The following is a 12574-nucleotide window of genomic DNA, read 5'->3' as shown; positions in this document are numbered from 1 at the left end:
GTCTTTAGTTTTATACCACAAGCTTAAAATTCTTTGAAGGGCAAGAGCATCCTCATTAAATAGAAAAGTTGTGGGGATATCATTACTGAGTGTTGGAATTGTGTGTACCTCTTTGTATACACAATTAAGTGATCTAGTAAGGGGCTGTAGAGATGGCTCAGAGGTTAAGAACATTGACTGCTCTTCCAGAGGTCCCGAATTCAATTCCCAGCAACCACATGGTGGCTGACAACTATCTAGAATGAGATCTGGAGCTCTCTTCTGGTATGCAGGCAAACATGCAGACAGAACACTGTGTACATAATAAATCTTTTCAAAAAAAGTAAAGCTAGGTATGGTGGTGTAAACTTTTAATCCCAGCACTTGGGAGGCAGAGACAGGAGGATCTCTGCGTTTGAGACCAGCCTGGTCTACAGAGCTCAGTGCTAGGACTATAGAGAGACCCTGTCCTAACCCCACTCCCCCAAATCTAATAAATATAACTGCTTCATACAGTTATGCTGGCTACAGTTCAGCCAGGTGATGCTGAACAAATTCTAAAGAGGTACCTGGAGTTCTCTAGAGTGCCGTGTGGTAGATAATGCAGTTTAAGAATGCACATCTTGAGTTGGAGAGATGTCTCAGCAGCTAAGAGCACTGGCTGCTCTTGCAGAGGACCCTAGTCTGAGTTACAGTACCCACAGAGGCTAACAACTGTCTGTAACTCCAGTTCCGGGGATCTGACACCCTCTTCTGGCTTCCTTCAGCACTTGTACATACGTGGTACACAGATGTGCACTAAGGTGCACACACCCATGTACCTCTTTTTTAAGTGTAAATACATATTTTAACATGTCATATTTTATGTAATACATAAAACAGTCATTCTGTTAATGGTTCATTTCTTCTTTTTTTTTTTTCCCCCTGAGACAGGGTTTCTCTGAGTAGTTTTGGTGCCTGTCCTGGCTCTCATTCTATAGACCACCAGGCTGGCCTTGAACTCACAGAGATCTGCCTGGCTCTGCCTCTGGAGTCCTGGGATTAAAGGCGTGCACCACCACTGCCGGGCAATGGTTCATTTCTTAAGGCTTCGGTAGCCTTTGTTCTGAAATGATGATTTCCTCTAGATGGTAGAGATTGAACATGATAATGTCTACTGAGAAAGAGATCTAGCACACTTGTGTGTCTCTTTCGGGAAGTGTGGGTAATCATAGTGCCTATTAGTGTTAAATTTGTTGTGACTTTATATATAAATTGAAAAATGTGAAGTTTTAGGTCTTGTATTTCTCTGGTAGGAAAAATATATTTGGGTTAGGTCTGGTAGGTGTGACTTCAGCATTTGCACTAAATTTAATCAGGAACTTCTGTGTGGTCCTATTTATGCTTTGTATCTTAACATCAGTAATTGTGATCAGACTTGACCCCAGGGCTGCCTTTTCCTAGGAAATGTTGGCCACTTTTTATTCTCTGAGGTTCATTTAGTCAACTGGAAATGTTGCTCCGTGAATCACATGTTAGAGCATTGTAGAAGCATAGAAGCAGACCAGCTGGAGTCCTGGTGGGCGTGCAGGAGTGACAAGATGGAGGGCACAATTCTCACCTCCTTACATCCCTTTAACAAAGGATTCTCTTGTGTTGAGCTTCTCACTTAAGAACTTCTTCTAGACTCAACCCTTTAAGAAAAATAAAGTTCAGATGAACTGAGCTGTCTAGAGGATGTATTTTAGCAGTGCTAAAGCCAGAATGTGGCCTGCTGCTTAGAATACCTTAAAACACTGCTCTGGAGCCGCAGGCAAGCTGGTTTATTTGGTCTTGTTTCTGGCAAGCATGAAGGGTACAGTTGGCACTTCAGATTTTTTTCTCTGTGTATTATAATTGGGAAGAATCGTTTATATGATGCTTATATATTTGCACCAGTAGATTTGCAGTTTGGTTCTACTGTAACTGTAGTAGTTTTCAGGGCTAAAGCAATTCTTTTAGGAAATACAGGGAGATCTTTCCCATATTTCTCAGATTGAAAGTAAGGAAATGTTAATGAAAAGGATGAAAATTGATAGCAGTGCTGGCTTTTAAAGTTCTTTTGGCAATTTTTTTCTAGGCCTACTTTGTGATGGTTACAACCTATGCTTTGTTATGATTCAATCTTAAGATGTTTATAAGATTGTATATCTTTACTCAACTTTCCAAGTAGACTTTCTAAAGTTACATTGAAAGAGTGATTTCTTTTAATTCTAAAATACATTTTGCCATTTTTGGAGTATGTAAGTGCATCTTGTTCGTAATTTGGAAATGTTCTTCTGTGTGCTCTATAAGGAAATGTTAGTATACAGTCTCTGTTCCAGGATCTGTTGCTGTAGGTGGAGACCAAGAGAATGTGAATGATGCTGTGCTGGGACTTGGTGCTTCTGAGGTCCCTGGATGTTAAGCTGTGTGTGTTTCTTTCATCGTTTTAAAAGGGCATTCTTCCCAAATATTCTTGCACTAGAATAATATTTATTTCCTTAAAGATTTATCAGAGGCTTTGGATGAAGATGCAGACCCCACAAAATCTGCACTTTCTGCAGTGGCGTCTTTGGCCGCTGCATGGCCACAGTTACACCAGGGTATGTGTGGGCTTTTGGGGTTTTTGGTTTGGCATTTTATTTTAATTTATTAAGGTACATTTACATTGCTGAGTATTCACTGTTTGTTTTCTAAATGACTGTTTTATCTTTAACAATATAGGCTGCAGTTTGAAAAGCTTGGATCTTGATAGCTGCACTCTTTCTGAAATCCTCAGACTGCACATCTTAGCTTCAGGTGCTGATGTGACATCAGCAAATGCAAAGTACCGGTATCAGAAACGAGGAGGGTTCGATGCCACAGATGACGCCTGCATGGAGCTTCGATTGAGCAATCCCAGTCTGTTGAAAAAACTGTCCAGCACTTCCGTGTATGATTTGACACCAGGTAAACACAAGTTGGAATTTTTTCTAATCTGCTTCCTTCTTGCCCATGTCTTTTATCCAGAAAACTAACAAGCCAACAAGAAACCCCAGAGGATAAATCGGTCATTAAAGAAAAGTCCATTTTATTGTTAGGATCATTTGGTTGATTTGGTTTGTATCATTTGGAGGCAGGATCTCACTTGTAGCTCTGGATGTCATGGAACTCACTATGGTAGACCAAGCTGGCTTTGAACTCATAAAGATGTGCCTGTCTCTGCCTCCCAGATGCTGGCGTTAAACAAATGTGCCCCCACATCTGCTACTCCTTGTTCTTTACTAGGCATCTTGTCATTGAGTTACAAATTAAAAACTGTCAAATGCTGTTCCCCTTTTTTCTCATTGATAACATAGAAATTATCCATTTTGGCAGGAGAAAAGATGAAGATTCTTCATGCTCTCTGTGGGAAGCTCCTGACCCTAGTTTCTACTAGGGATTTCATTGAAGATTACGTTGATGTATTACGACAGGCCAAGCAGGAGTTCCGAGAGCTCAAGGCGGAACAACACCGCAAAGAACGAGAAGCGGCGGCCGCTCGGTAAGCAGTGCTCGCTCGCTCTCACTGGCGCTCTTGTGTGGGGGCACAGCCCCGGCTTGTGCTGATGTGGGGTGTTTCTCCAGAGCCTGGGGGTGGATTCCCCAGCATGGTTTGAAATAGCATTGGGAGCACTGTCTGTAAAGACGCGATGCTTTGTGAAAAGTGTCTTTGTCGGGTGGACTGTACCTTTTGTTTGACTTTCAGAATCCGTAGACGGAAGGAAGAGAAACTCAAGGAACAAGAACAGAAAATGAAAGAGAAACAAGAGAAGCTGAAGGAAGGGGAGCAGCGGAGGTCAGCAGCAGACCTCGGGTATGGCTGCAGTTCACTGCTTCCTATGGCTTTGTTTACTTAGATACATAAAGAATAAATAAACCAGACACCTGAAACACTGAAGTGCTTTCAGAGTTTAGAAAATTAATTTTCTATAATTATATTAAAAAGCTTACGAAATTTATGTATAGACTCTTATCAAGTATACATGGGTTAATTTTTAGCCTAATTTTTGAGAATATAAGAACTCATTTTGTCTCCTTTTTTTTATTTTATTTTATTTTTCAAGACAGGGTTTCTCTGTGTAGCCCTGGCTGTCCTAGAACTCACTCTGTAGACCAGGCTGGCATAAAACTCAGATCCGCCTGCCTCTCCCTCTTGAGTGCTGAGAAAGACGTGCACCACCACCACCTGGCACCTTTTCTCTTTAATTAATGTTATAAATGATAACTTTCTAGAAAGGTTTCAGTGGGTCGTTTTTAAGCAGTTATATTTCTTACCTAAATGATTCATTTCTTTCTCCCCTCCACAGCCACCAGCAACATAGGTACACACTATTTCACAGTCCTGAGCCTTACAGAGGAATGGGGATTAGATTCAAAGGTTGATTTCTGCCATCCTTGGTAAATACCAAGATAGCCTCAAACATGAATCCCCTGCCTCTGCTTCCCAAGTGTTAAGATTATAGGCATATGCCACCACACCTATTCCTAACAGTATTGGTAGATTGTAAAAAGTAATAAGGTAGCGTTTATCATGTGCTAAAAGTGTAAACAAAGAAGTCCACATCTATATCTCCATAGAATATTACCTAGCCATAAACAGAAAAGGCAGTTCTGTTATCTACTACAATACAGATGAACTTTGAAAACATTTGTGCTAAATAAGGTAGAAAATAAGTATATAGTGCTGGGGACAGTGGGGAAAAGAATGGGAAATGGCTGTTAATGAATATGAGGTTTTTCTGTCAGAATAATTAAAATACTATAGAATTAGTGTTGGTGATTGCATGGTGTCTTAATCACTATTCTGTTGCTATGAGGAGACGCCATGACCAAGGTAACTCTTAGAAAAGCAAGTGTTGAAGCTTCCAGTTTCCAAGGATTAACCCTCATCATCATGGCGGGCAGCAGGCAGGCACGGTGCTCGAACAGTAGCTGAGAGAAAGACCGACTAGGCTGCTCTTTTGAAACCTAGAAGCCTACCCACAGTGCCACACCTCCTGATCTTTCCCTCAACAGTCTCGGACTAGGGACTAGACATTGAAATATGTGAGCCTATGGGGGCCATTCTTGTTCACACCACCACAGGCAATCTTGTAAATGTGCTAAAAACATCACTAAGTTGCTTTGAGATGATGATTTTTCTTTTTTATAAAAAAAGATTATTTATTTTGGTTTTTTTTAAACTGATCTTTCTTCATAGCCCTAGTTATGCACCACTGTGCCCAGTTTAAATGGTGGGATTCACTCTAAAGCAGCATTATGGAGTCACAACAGGTTATGTTCATTCCGCCCACTCACTGTATCTGAAGTGTGGTGCTGCTTCCCCTGGTGTTTGTCTCTCTATTTCCCTGCTTGGAGCCATGATGACCACCTAGCCAGCCCCTGAGCATAAAGGGACTTTCCACACCATCCACTTTGTCAGCCAGATCGCCGTCAGCACGCTCTCGAGTCACCTTTCCCGTCTCTAAACTCACTCTGGAGAATTGTCTCAGCAGCACCTGGTACTCAGTACCGTCTGTAACTCCAGTGCCTGGGATCCAAGCCCTCCTCTGGCCTCCACAGGCACCAGGAGCATACATGGTGCACATGTACACACGCAGGCAAAACACATACACGGGCACATACATACATGCAGGCAAAACACATAGACATGAAGTATATAAATGCAGATCTTCACTTTTCCCACTGCTCTAGGGCCAAGCATGGTTTAACTGTCGTTTTTTCCTCGTCCATATCTTGAGTCACTCTTCCTGTCCTTTCTCAAGATTTTAAGCTCCTTCCTCTTCCTTTCAGGGAGGAAGGACGGGAAGATTTTGACACAAGTACTGAGAGCAAAGAAACAGAGCGGAAAGACCTGGACCCTGATGTGGTTACTGAGGATGAGGATGACCCCGGGTCCCAGAAAAGGAGCAGAAGAGGTATCATCGGTCAGATCATTTACGGCAGGATTGTCTTGATTCAGCTATATTCAGGCCAGCCATAAATTATGTAGCCAGAACTGACCTGATTTTCAGGCTTCTATCTCTGAGTGAGATTTAGGTACATGCTACATGAATATCTGTGTGGTATCTTAAACATCTGCCTTACAGCTCATGATGTTGTAGAAATGACCAATTTGTTATAAAATGATGTTGCAAAAAACATTGCTGTATCTTCATCAAGACAGGGTCTCACTATATAGTATAGCGCAGACTTGCATGAAACTTTCTTTTCTTTTTTTTCTTTTTTTTTCCCCCTAGTCAAGGTTTCTCTGTATAGTCCTGGTCATCCTGGAACTTGCCTCAGGCTGGCCTCAGACTCAGAGATTCACCTGCCTCTACCTGCCAAGTGCTGGGATTGAACCACTATGCCTATCATAGATCAGTGTTTCCTAACTTCAAATGTTATTTGAGAGGTTGGTGGCAGTTTGAGACAGGGTCTCACTTTGTAGCCCTGGCTGGCTTGAAACTCACTGTGTAGACCAGGCTAGCCTCACCTATCTCTGCCTTCTGAGTAACTTCCAATTTTAGTTAGCAAGTTTTATTGAATCTGGTTTTACTCGTTTTTACTTTATAATGTGTTAAAGCAATGTGCAGGCCTGCACACAAAGATCTCTCCTTGTGTCTTTACACAACTTACTCTCCACATGCCCAAGAGGAGGAGGTCTAGTGTGTCCTATTCTGAGCACCCAGATTCTGGTCAGTTAAGGCCCCGGCTTCAAATACAGCCACTGTGAGGGCCTGGGCTTCAGTCTGTGGATCTGAAAAACACGTTCAGTCCATAACACAGTAAATTCTGGTTAGCTCTGTGTCTCAGTGTCTCGTATTTCCTTTCCTTTCCTTTCCTTTCCTTTCCTTTCCTTTCCTTTCCTTTCCTTTCTTTTCTTTTTTTTTTTCCCTCTGTTGTTTCAGGACAGGGTATCCCTGTGTATCCCTGGCTGTCCTGGAACTTATTCTGTAGACCAGACTGGCTTCAAATGCAAAGATTCCTCTGCCTCTGTCTCCTAAGTTGCCGTTACCACAGCCTGGCATGTCTCATATTTGTTTAGTGAAAATGTAAAATATAATGAAGCTGAGTATGATGGCAGAGTCCTTTAAGAGCTCAAGGCAGGTAGATCTCTGAGCTCCAGGACAGCCAGGTCTATATAATGGGCCTGTCTCAAACAATAACAGCAACAAAATCCAGAGAAACAAAATAAATAAGATCTAATGAACCATTTTATTTCAACACAGGGAAAGCGGGACAAAATGGAGTTAAGCAGTGTGTGAAGCAGGAAGAGATCAGCTGCTGTATAAAGCAGGAGCCTCTTCCCGCGGACGCAGAGGAAGCCGTGAGGCAGGAGCAGCAGCAGAAAGAGAAAGAACTCCTCGACAAGATCCAGAGTGCCATCGCCTGTACCAATATCTTCCCTTTGGGGCGAGACCGCATGTACAGGCGGTACTGGATTTTCCCTTCTATTCCTGGTTTGTTTATAGAAGAGGATTTTTCAGGTCTCACTGAAGACATGCTGTTGCCTAGACCTTCATCATTTCATAATAGTGCACAGTCTCATGATCCTCAGGTGTCTGTTAAAACTGAAGAGTCCTTCATGTCTGAATCTACCTCCAGCCTTGACCAAGGTCCATTCGACAATTCTGTACTGCTGCCAAAACCAGTGCGTAAGCCAAATCGGTGGGGCTTTTACAGCTCTCGGGAGCAGCTGGACCAGCTTATCGATGCCCTCAACTCCAGAGGGCACAGAGAAAGTGCCTTAAAGGACACCCTGCTGCAGGAGAAGAGCAGGATATGCGCGCAGCTGGCCCACTTTTCCGAAGAGAAATTCCACTTTTCAGGTAAATTCTTGTTTGTTTGTTTTGTTTTGGAGTTCTCCTTGCATATCCCAGGCTGTCCTGGAACTCACTGTAAAACAGGCTGGCCTTGAAACTGTGGAGATCTGTCTGCCTCTGCCTCCCAAGTGCTGGGAGTGCCACCATGCCCAGCTTTCAGTAAAATTTCAATAAACCATTGTGGGATTTTTTTTTTCCTTTTTATCTTCCTATATTCCTAATCATTGAGGATTAAATCTAGATCAAGCTGTTACAGATATGTTAAAATATAGGTTTCATTTTGGCCTGCTTTGAGTTTGCAAATTATAGTGTGGGCATAGAGTTCTTTATACAGACAAGGTTCACAAAATGTCTTTATGTTGCTTGGATCATGAGGAACCGTCTACAGTGTAAGCAGGTCTTCTTTCCCATTCCTTGTCCCTGGACCGACTACTTGTATTACTCAGCTTTGCATTATTGTAACAAAACAACTTGAGGGAAAGCGACCCAGGTAGGTGTAAAATTACTTTGTCACGTAATAACTTTAATACTCCAGGAACTGCTAATTAACATGTTTCCCAAAGCAGCTACACATTTATCTACCCACCCATGGTATATGAAGGTTCTAGTTTCTCTACTTGCTTGTAAGCTATCTAACGTTCTATTTCAGCCATCCTAAGGGGTGTGAAGCCTCACTGGGGAGGATCCATTTGTATATTTTCCTTTAAAGAAATGTCTGCAAATTTTTTGCCCAGTAAATGGATTATTTATCTTTTTGTGTCTATTATATAACTATTTCTATTTATGTGTGTTAGATGTCTTTATTGTAAGAGTTCTTTGTATGGTCTGGATACAATGTGATGGCTAGTTTCATGTCCACCTGATACAAGTTAGAGTCATCGGCAGAAAAAGTCTTGCCTCCATGGGATTGGCCTGTAGGGAAGGCTGTAGGGCTTCTTGGTTGATGATTGATGTGGGAGGGCCCATCTCACTGCGGGAAGTGCCATGCCTAGGCAGCTGGTCCTGGAGGGTATAAAAAACAGGTTAAGCAAATCACGAGGAGCAAGCCAACAAGCAGCAGTCTTCCGTGGCTTCTGCTTCAGTTCCTACCTCCAGGTTCCTGACCTGATAGTTGTAAGCTGAAATAACCCCTTTCCTCCCCAAGCTGCTGTTGGCCATGGTGTTTATCACTGCAACAGAAACCCTTTCCCAGATTTATGGTTGTTGCTATTGAGGATTTGTGGTGCTTTCTTGTCGATTTTCTCAAAATCATGTCATGTCTTCTTTTTACGGAGAAAGTCCTAACATAAGAGATATTTGATGGTTATTTCAGACAAACCTCAAGCTGATAGCAAGCCTATTTCTTCTCGGGGACGATCTTCCAATGCATGGGACACATCACAGATGTCTGCAGAGAGACAGCTGGAGCTGCGGCTCAGAGACTTTCTCTTGGATATTGAAGACAGAATCTATCAAGGGACATTAGGAGCAATCAAGGTTTGTCCCTCCTGATGTTTATAGCTTAGCTAGTATGTGTAAATATTTCTAGATGTTTTATATTTTCATCAGATGTTGAAATATATAAGGATATTTTCTTCCTTAACCAACTCCTGCCTTCTCTGCTTAGTCAGGTCAGTTGATTGTCCCCCAACTAATGGGGCCTCATACATACCGAGCGGTGACTCCAGGGAAGTGCATTTCCAGCTGATGGTCTAACACTGTAGCCTGGAACTCTCCATCTGCGTGCTGGAGTTACAGGCTCTCACCATCATGCCTGTTACATATGCTCTGCTCATGTCCTTCGCCATCATTTGTCATTTTTTACCTGGGTGTAATCAGTGGTAGCTCACAGCCTTCTGTAACTCTGTTCCCAGAGGACCTAACTCTCTTCTGCTCACCATGGCCATCAGACATTTAAATGGTGCATACACTTATATACAGATGAAACACTTGTACGCTTAAATTTTAAAAAATTGTTTATAGCTAAGCATAGTGACACATGCCTTTAATCCCAGCACTTGGGAGGCTGAGGCAGGTGAATCTCTGTGAGTTTGAGGCCAGCCTGGTCTACAGAGTGAGCTCCAGGACAAGCCAGAGCAACATGGAGAGTGCCTGTTTGAAAAAAACAACAAAAAAATTGATGATAAAGTTGTGTATGGTGGCTCACACCTATAATCCCAGCACTTTAGAGGTTGAAGCAGGAGGATCACCATGAATTCAAAGCCAGTTTGGGTTTCTCTCTCTGTCTCTGTCTCTGTCTCTCTCTCCCTCTCCCTCTCTCCCTCTCTCCTTCCCTCTCCCTCCCTCCCTCTTTTTCCCTCTCACACCCACATATATTATGATTTTTTAAAATAGACTAAAGTATTAAAGCTTTCATCTATGAATTATATAAATTTCATTTCATAATTTGTAACCTTTTATTATTATTATATTGGTTTTGAGTTAATTATTGTTGTAACCGTAGCTCTCCTGCTAGTCCTCTTGCCTCGGCCTCCTGAGTGCAGTAAACGTGTTTTCTTAGATGCCTTTTGGTTCATCTGTTCTAGAATGCACATAAATTAATATTACAGTAGAAGGAATACCTCTTAGGAGTAATGTGTTCCCATAATTCAGAGTTAATAAATTTGGGTTTCTTTACAGGTTACAGATCGACACGTCTGGAGATCAGCCTTAGAAAATGGACGATATGAGCTGTTAAGTGAGGAAAACAAAGAAAATGGAGTAATTAAAACTGTGAATGAAGATGTAGAGGAGATGGAAATTGAACAAGCAAGGGTCGTAGTGAGAGACAGGTACAAAGGCTTCTCTGAAGTCATCGTCAGTCCCTGCCTGCCCCTGTAGTCTGTTTGGGTTGTTTGGAAATGTTTACTTTCATTCTGTTACTACTGTTGGGGGCAGGCGTTCACATGTGTGGAGAGCAGGAGTCCATGTCTCCATGTCTCCTATCCTTCACTAAGGCTGGGCCTCTTCTTGAGTCTAGAATTCACTAATCCAGCCAGGCTAGCCAGGCAGTGAGCTGCAGGCCTTACCTGTCTACTGCTGCCATGTCTTCCTTTTGATGTGGGTGCTGCAGATCTGAACTGTGGTCCTCCTGCTTGCATGGCAGGTGAAAGTGCTTGTTTGCAGTACAAGCCTGATAACCTGAGTTTGTACCCCAGAAACAAGCCTGATAACCTGAGTTTGTACCCCAGAAACAAGCCTGATAGCCTGAGTTTGTACCCCAGAACCATTAGAGACAGTGCCATGTATCTCTAATCCCAGTCCCCTGTGTGGAGACAGAAATGGGTACAGAAGAACTGGCCAGAAACTTATAGACCAGTACACAGTACACAGTACACAGCAGGCAGAAAACAAGAGGGATCCTTGCCTTGGCCTCCTGAGTGCAGTAAACATATTTTCTTAGATGCCTTTTGGTTCATCTGTTTTAGAATGTACATAAATTAATATTACCATATAAGGAATACTTCTTAGGAGTAATGTGTTCCCATAATACCATGGAGGCTTATTCTTTATTATAAATGCCCGAACTTAGCTTGGCTTGTTTCTTGCCGGCTTTTCTTATCTTTAACTGTCTTTTGCCTCTGGGCTTTTACCTTTCTCTATTTTTGTATACCTTTCTTTCTTACTCTGCGGCTGGCTGTGTAGCTTTGTGGCCGGCCCCTGGAGTCCTCCTCCTTCTCTGGCTCCTTCTTCTTTGCTCCTCCCAGTTTTCTCCTTCTATATATTCTCTCTGCCTGCCAGTCCTGCGTATCCTTTCTCCTGCCTTGCTATTGTCTGTCCAGCTCTTTATTAGACCATCACGTGTTTTAGACAGGTGAAGTAACACAGTTCACAGAGTTAAACAAATGCAACATAAAAAGTAACACACCTTAAAAAACTATTCCACTACAGCGTGCCACCACCACCTCCCGGCCCTTGTAGCTACATCAAGAGATGGCCTCCTTCCTAAGGACTGGGATGAAGATTGCCGTGTTTAGTGTTGTCCCACACCTAAATGACAGTTGATTAGTCTAGTGTGACAGCTTCCCGTTGTGGCCAGTGGGAGCCTTTCCCTAGGGACTGACAAACATCTCTTATTGTTTGTTTTTGGGGTTTTTTTTTTTTAGTTTTGGTTTGGTTTGGTTTGGTTTTTTGTTTGTTTGTTTTTTGTTTGTTTTTTCTCAAGACAGGGTTTCTCTGTGTAGCTTTGTGCCTGTCCTGGAACTCTGTAGCCCAGGCTGTCCTTGAACTCACAAAGATCCGCCTGCCTCTGCCTCCTGAGTGCTGGGATTAAAGGTGTGCACTATTTGTTATTTAATAATATTTTACAACAGAGGACATTCACACAATATACACAAACTCACTCAATAAGTGAGTAAATTCTGAGGTGGGCTAGGATGTAGCTCAGTTGTGGAATATTTGCCTAGCATACCTGAGATGCTCAACTTGCTCCCCAGAAATACACACACACACACACACACACACACACACACACACACACTTTAAAAATAAGTGCAGCCAGGCGGTGGTAGCGCACACCTTTAATCCCAGCACTCGGGAGGCAGAGGCAGGCGGATCTCTGTGAGTTCCAGGCCAGCCTGGTCTACAGAGTGAGTTCCAGGACAGCCTGGGCTGTTACACAGAGAAGCCCTGTGTCAGAAAACCAAAACCAAACAAACAAAGTACTGTAGGAAGTTTTCTTTTGGGAAGCTGATGTGCAGAGGCTTTTGTGAGTGACGGTTCTACACCGCGGAGTTAGAAGTCTGGAGGTTGACATCTCCTGAGGAAGGGAAGTTACAAGGTTCTTACCC

General features: G+C 42.7%; 1 protein-coding gene across 4 annotated transcripts in view; it reads left to right on the top strand.

Annotated features, from left to right (window-relative positions):
* Window positions 1-12574, top strand: part of Baz1a (bromodomain adjacent to zinc finger domain 1A) — an 85474-nt gene that overhangs the window by 54556 nt on the left and 18344 nt on the right. For 2 of the 4 annotated variants that reach the window (XM_059279480.1, XM_059279479.1), the window contains exons 12-19: window positions 2487-2582; window positions 2704-2928; window positions 3337-3502; window positions 3707-3814; window positions 5794-5918; window positions 7212-7811; window positions 9118-9281; window positions 10425-10576. In XM_059279480.1, the coding sequence (XP_059135463.1) occupies window positions 2487-2582; window positions 2704-2928; window positions 3337-3502; window positions 3707-3814; window positions 5794-5918; window positions 7212-7811; window positions 9118-9281; window positions 10425-10576 (1636 nt within the window). The remainder of the gene's footprint in view (window positions 1-2486; window positions 2583-2703; window positions 2929-3336; window positions 3503-3706; window positions 3815-5793; window positions 5919-7211; window positions 7812-9117; window positions 9282-10424; window positions 10577-12574) is intronic. The other 2 variants (XM_059279482.1, XM_059279481.1) reach the window with 1 other exon arrangement.

The sequence above is a fragment of the Peromyscus eremicus genome, chromosome 14, assembly GCF_949786415.1.
Source record: "Peromyscus eremicus chromosome 14, PerEre_H2_v1, whole genome shotgun sequence".
NCBI lineage: Eukaryota > Metazoa > Chordata > Mammalia > Rodentia > Cricetidae > Peromyscus > Peromyscus eremicus.
Note: the sequence above shows the minus strand (reverse complement) of the source record. Positions and strands in the feature narration are given on the sequence as shown.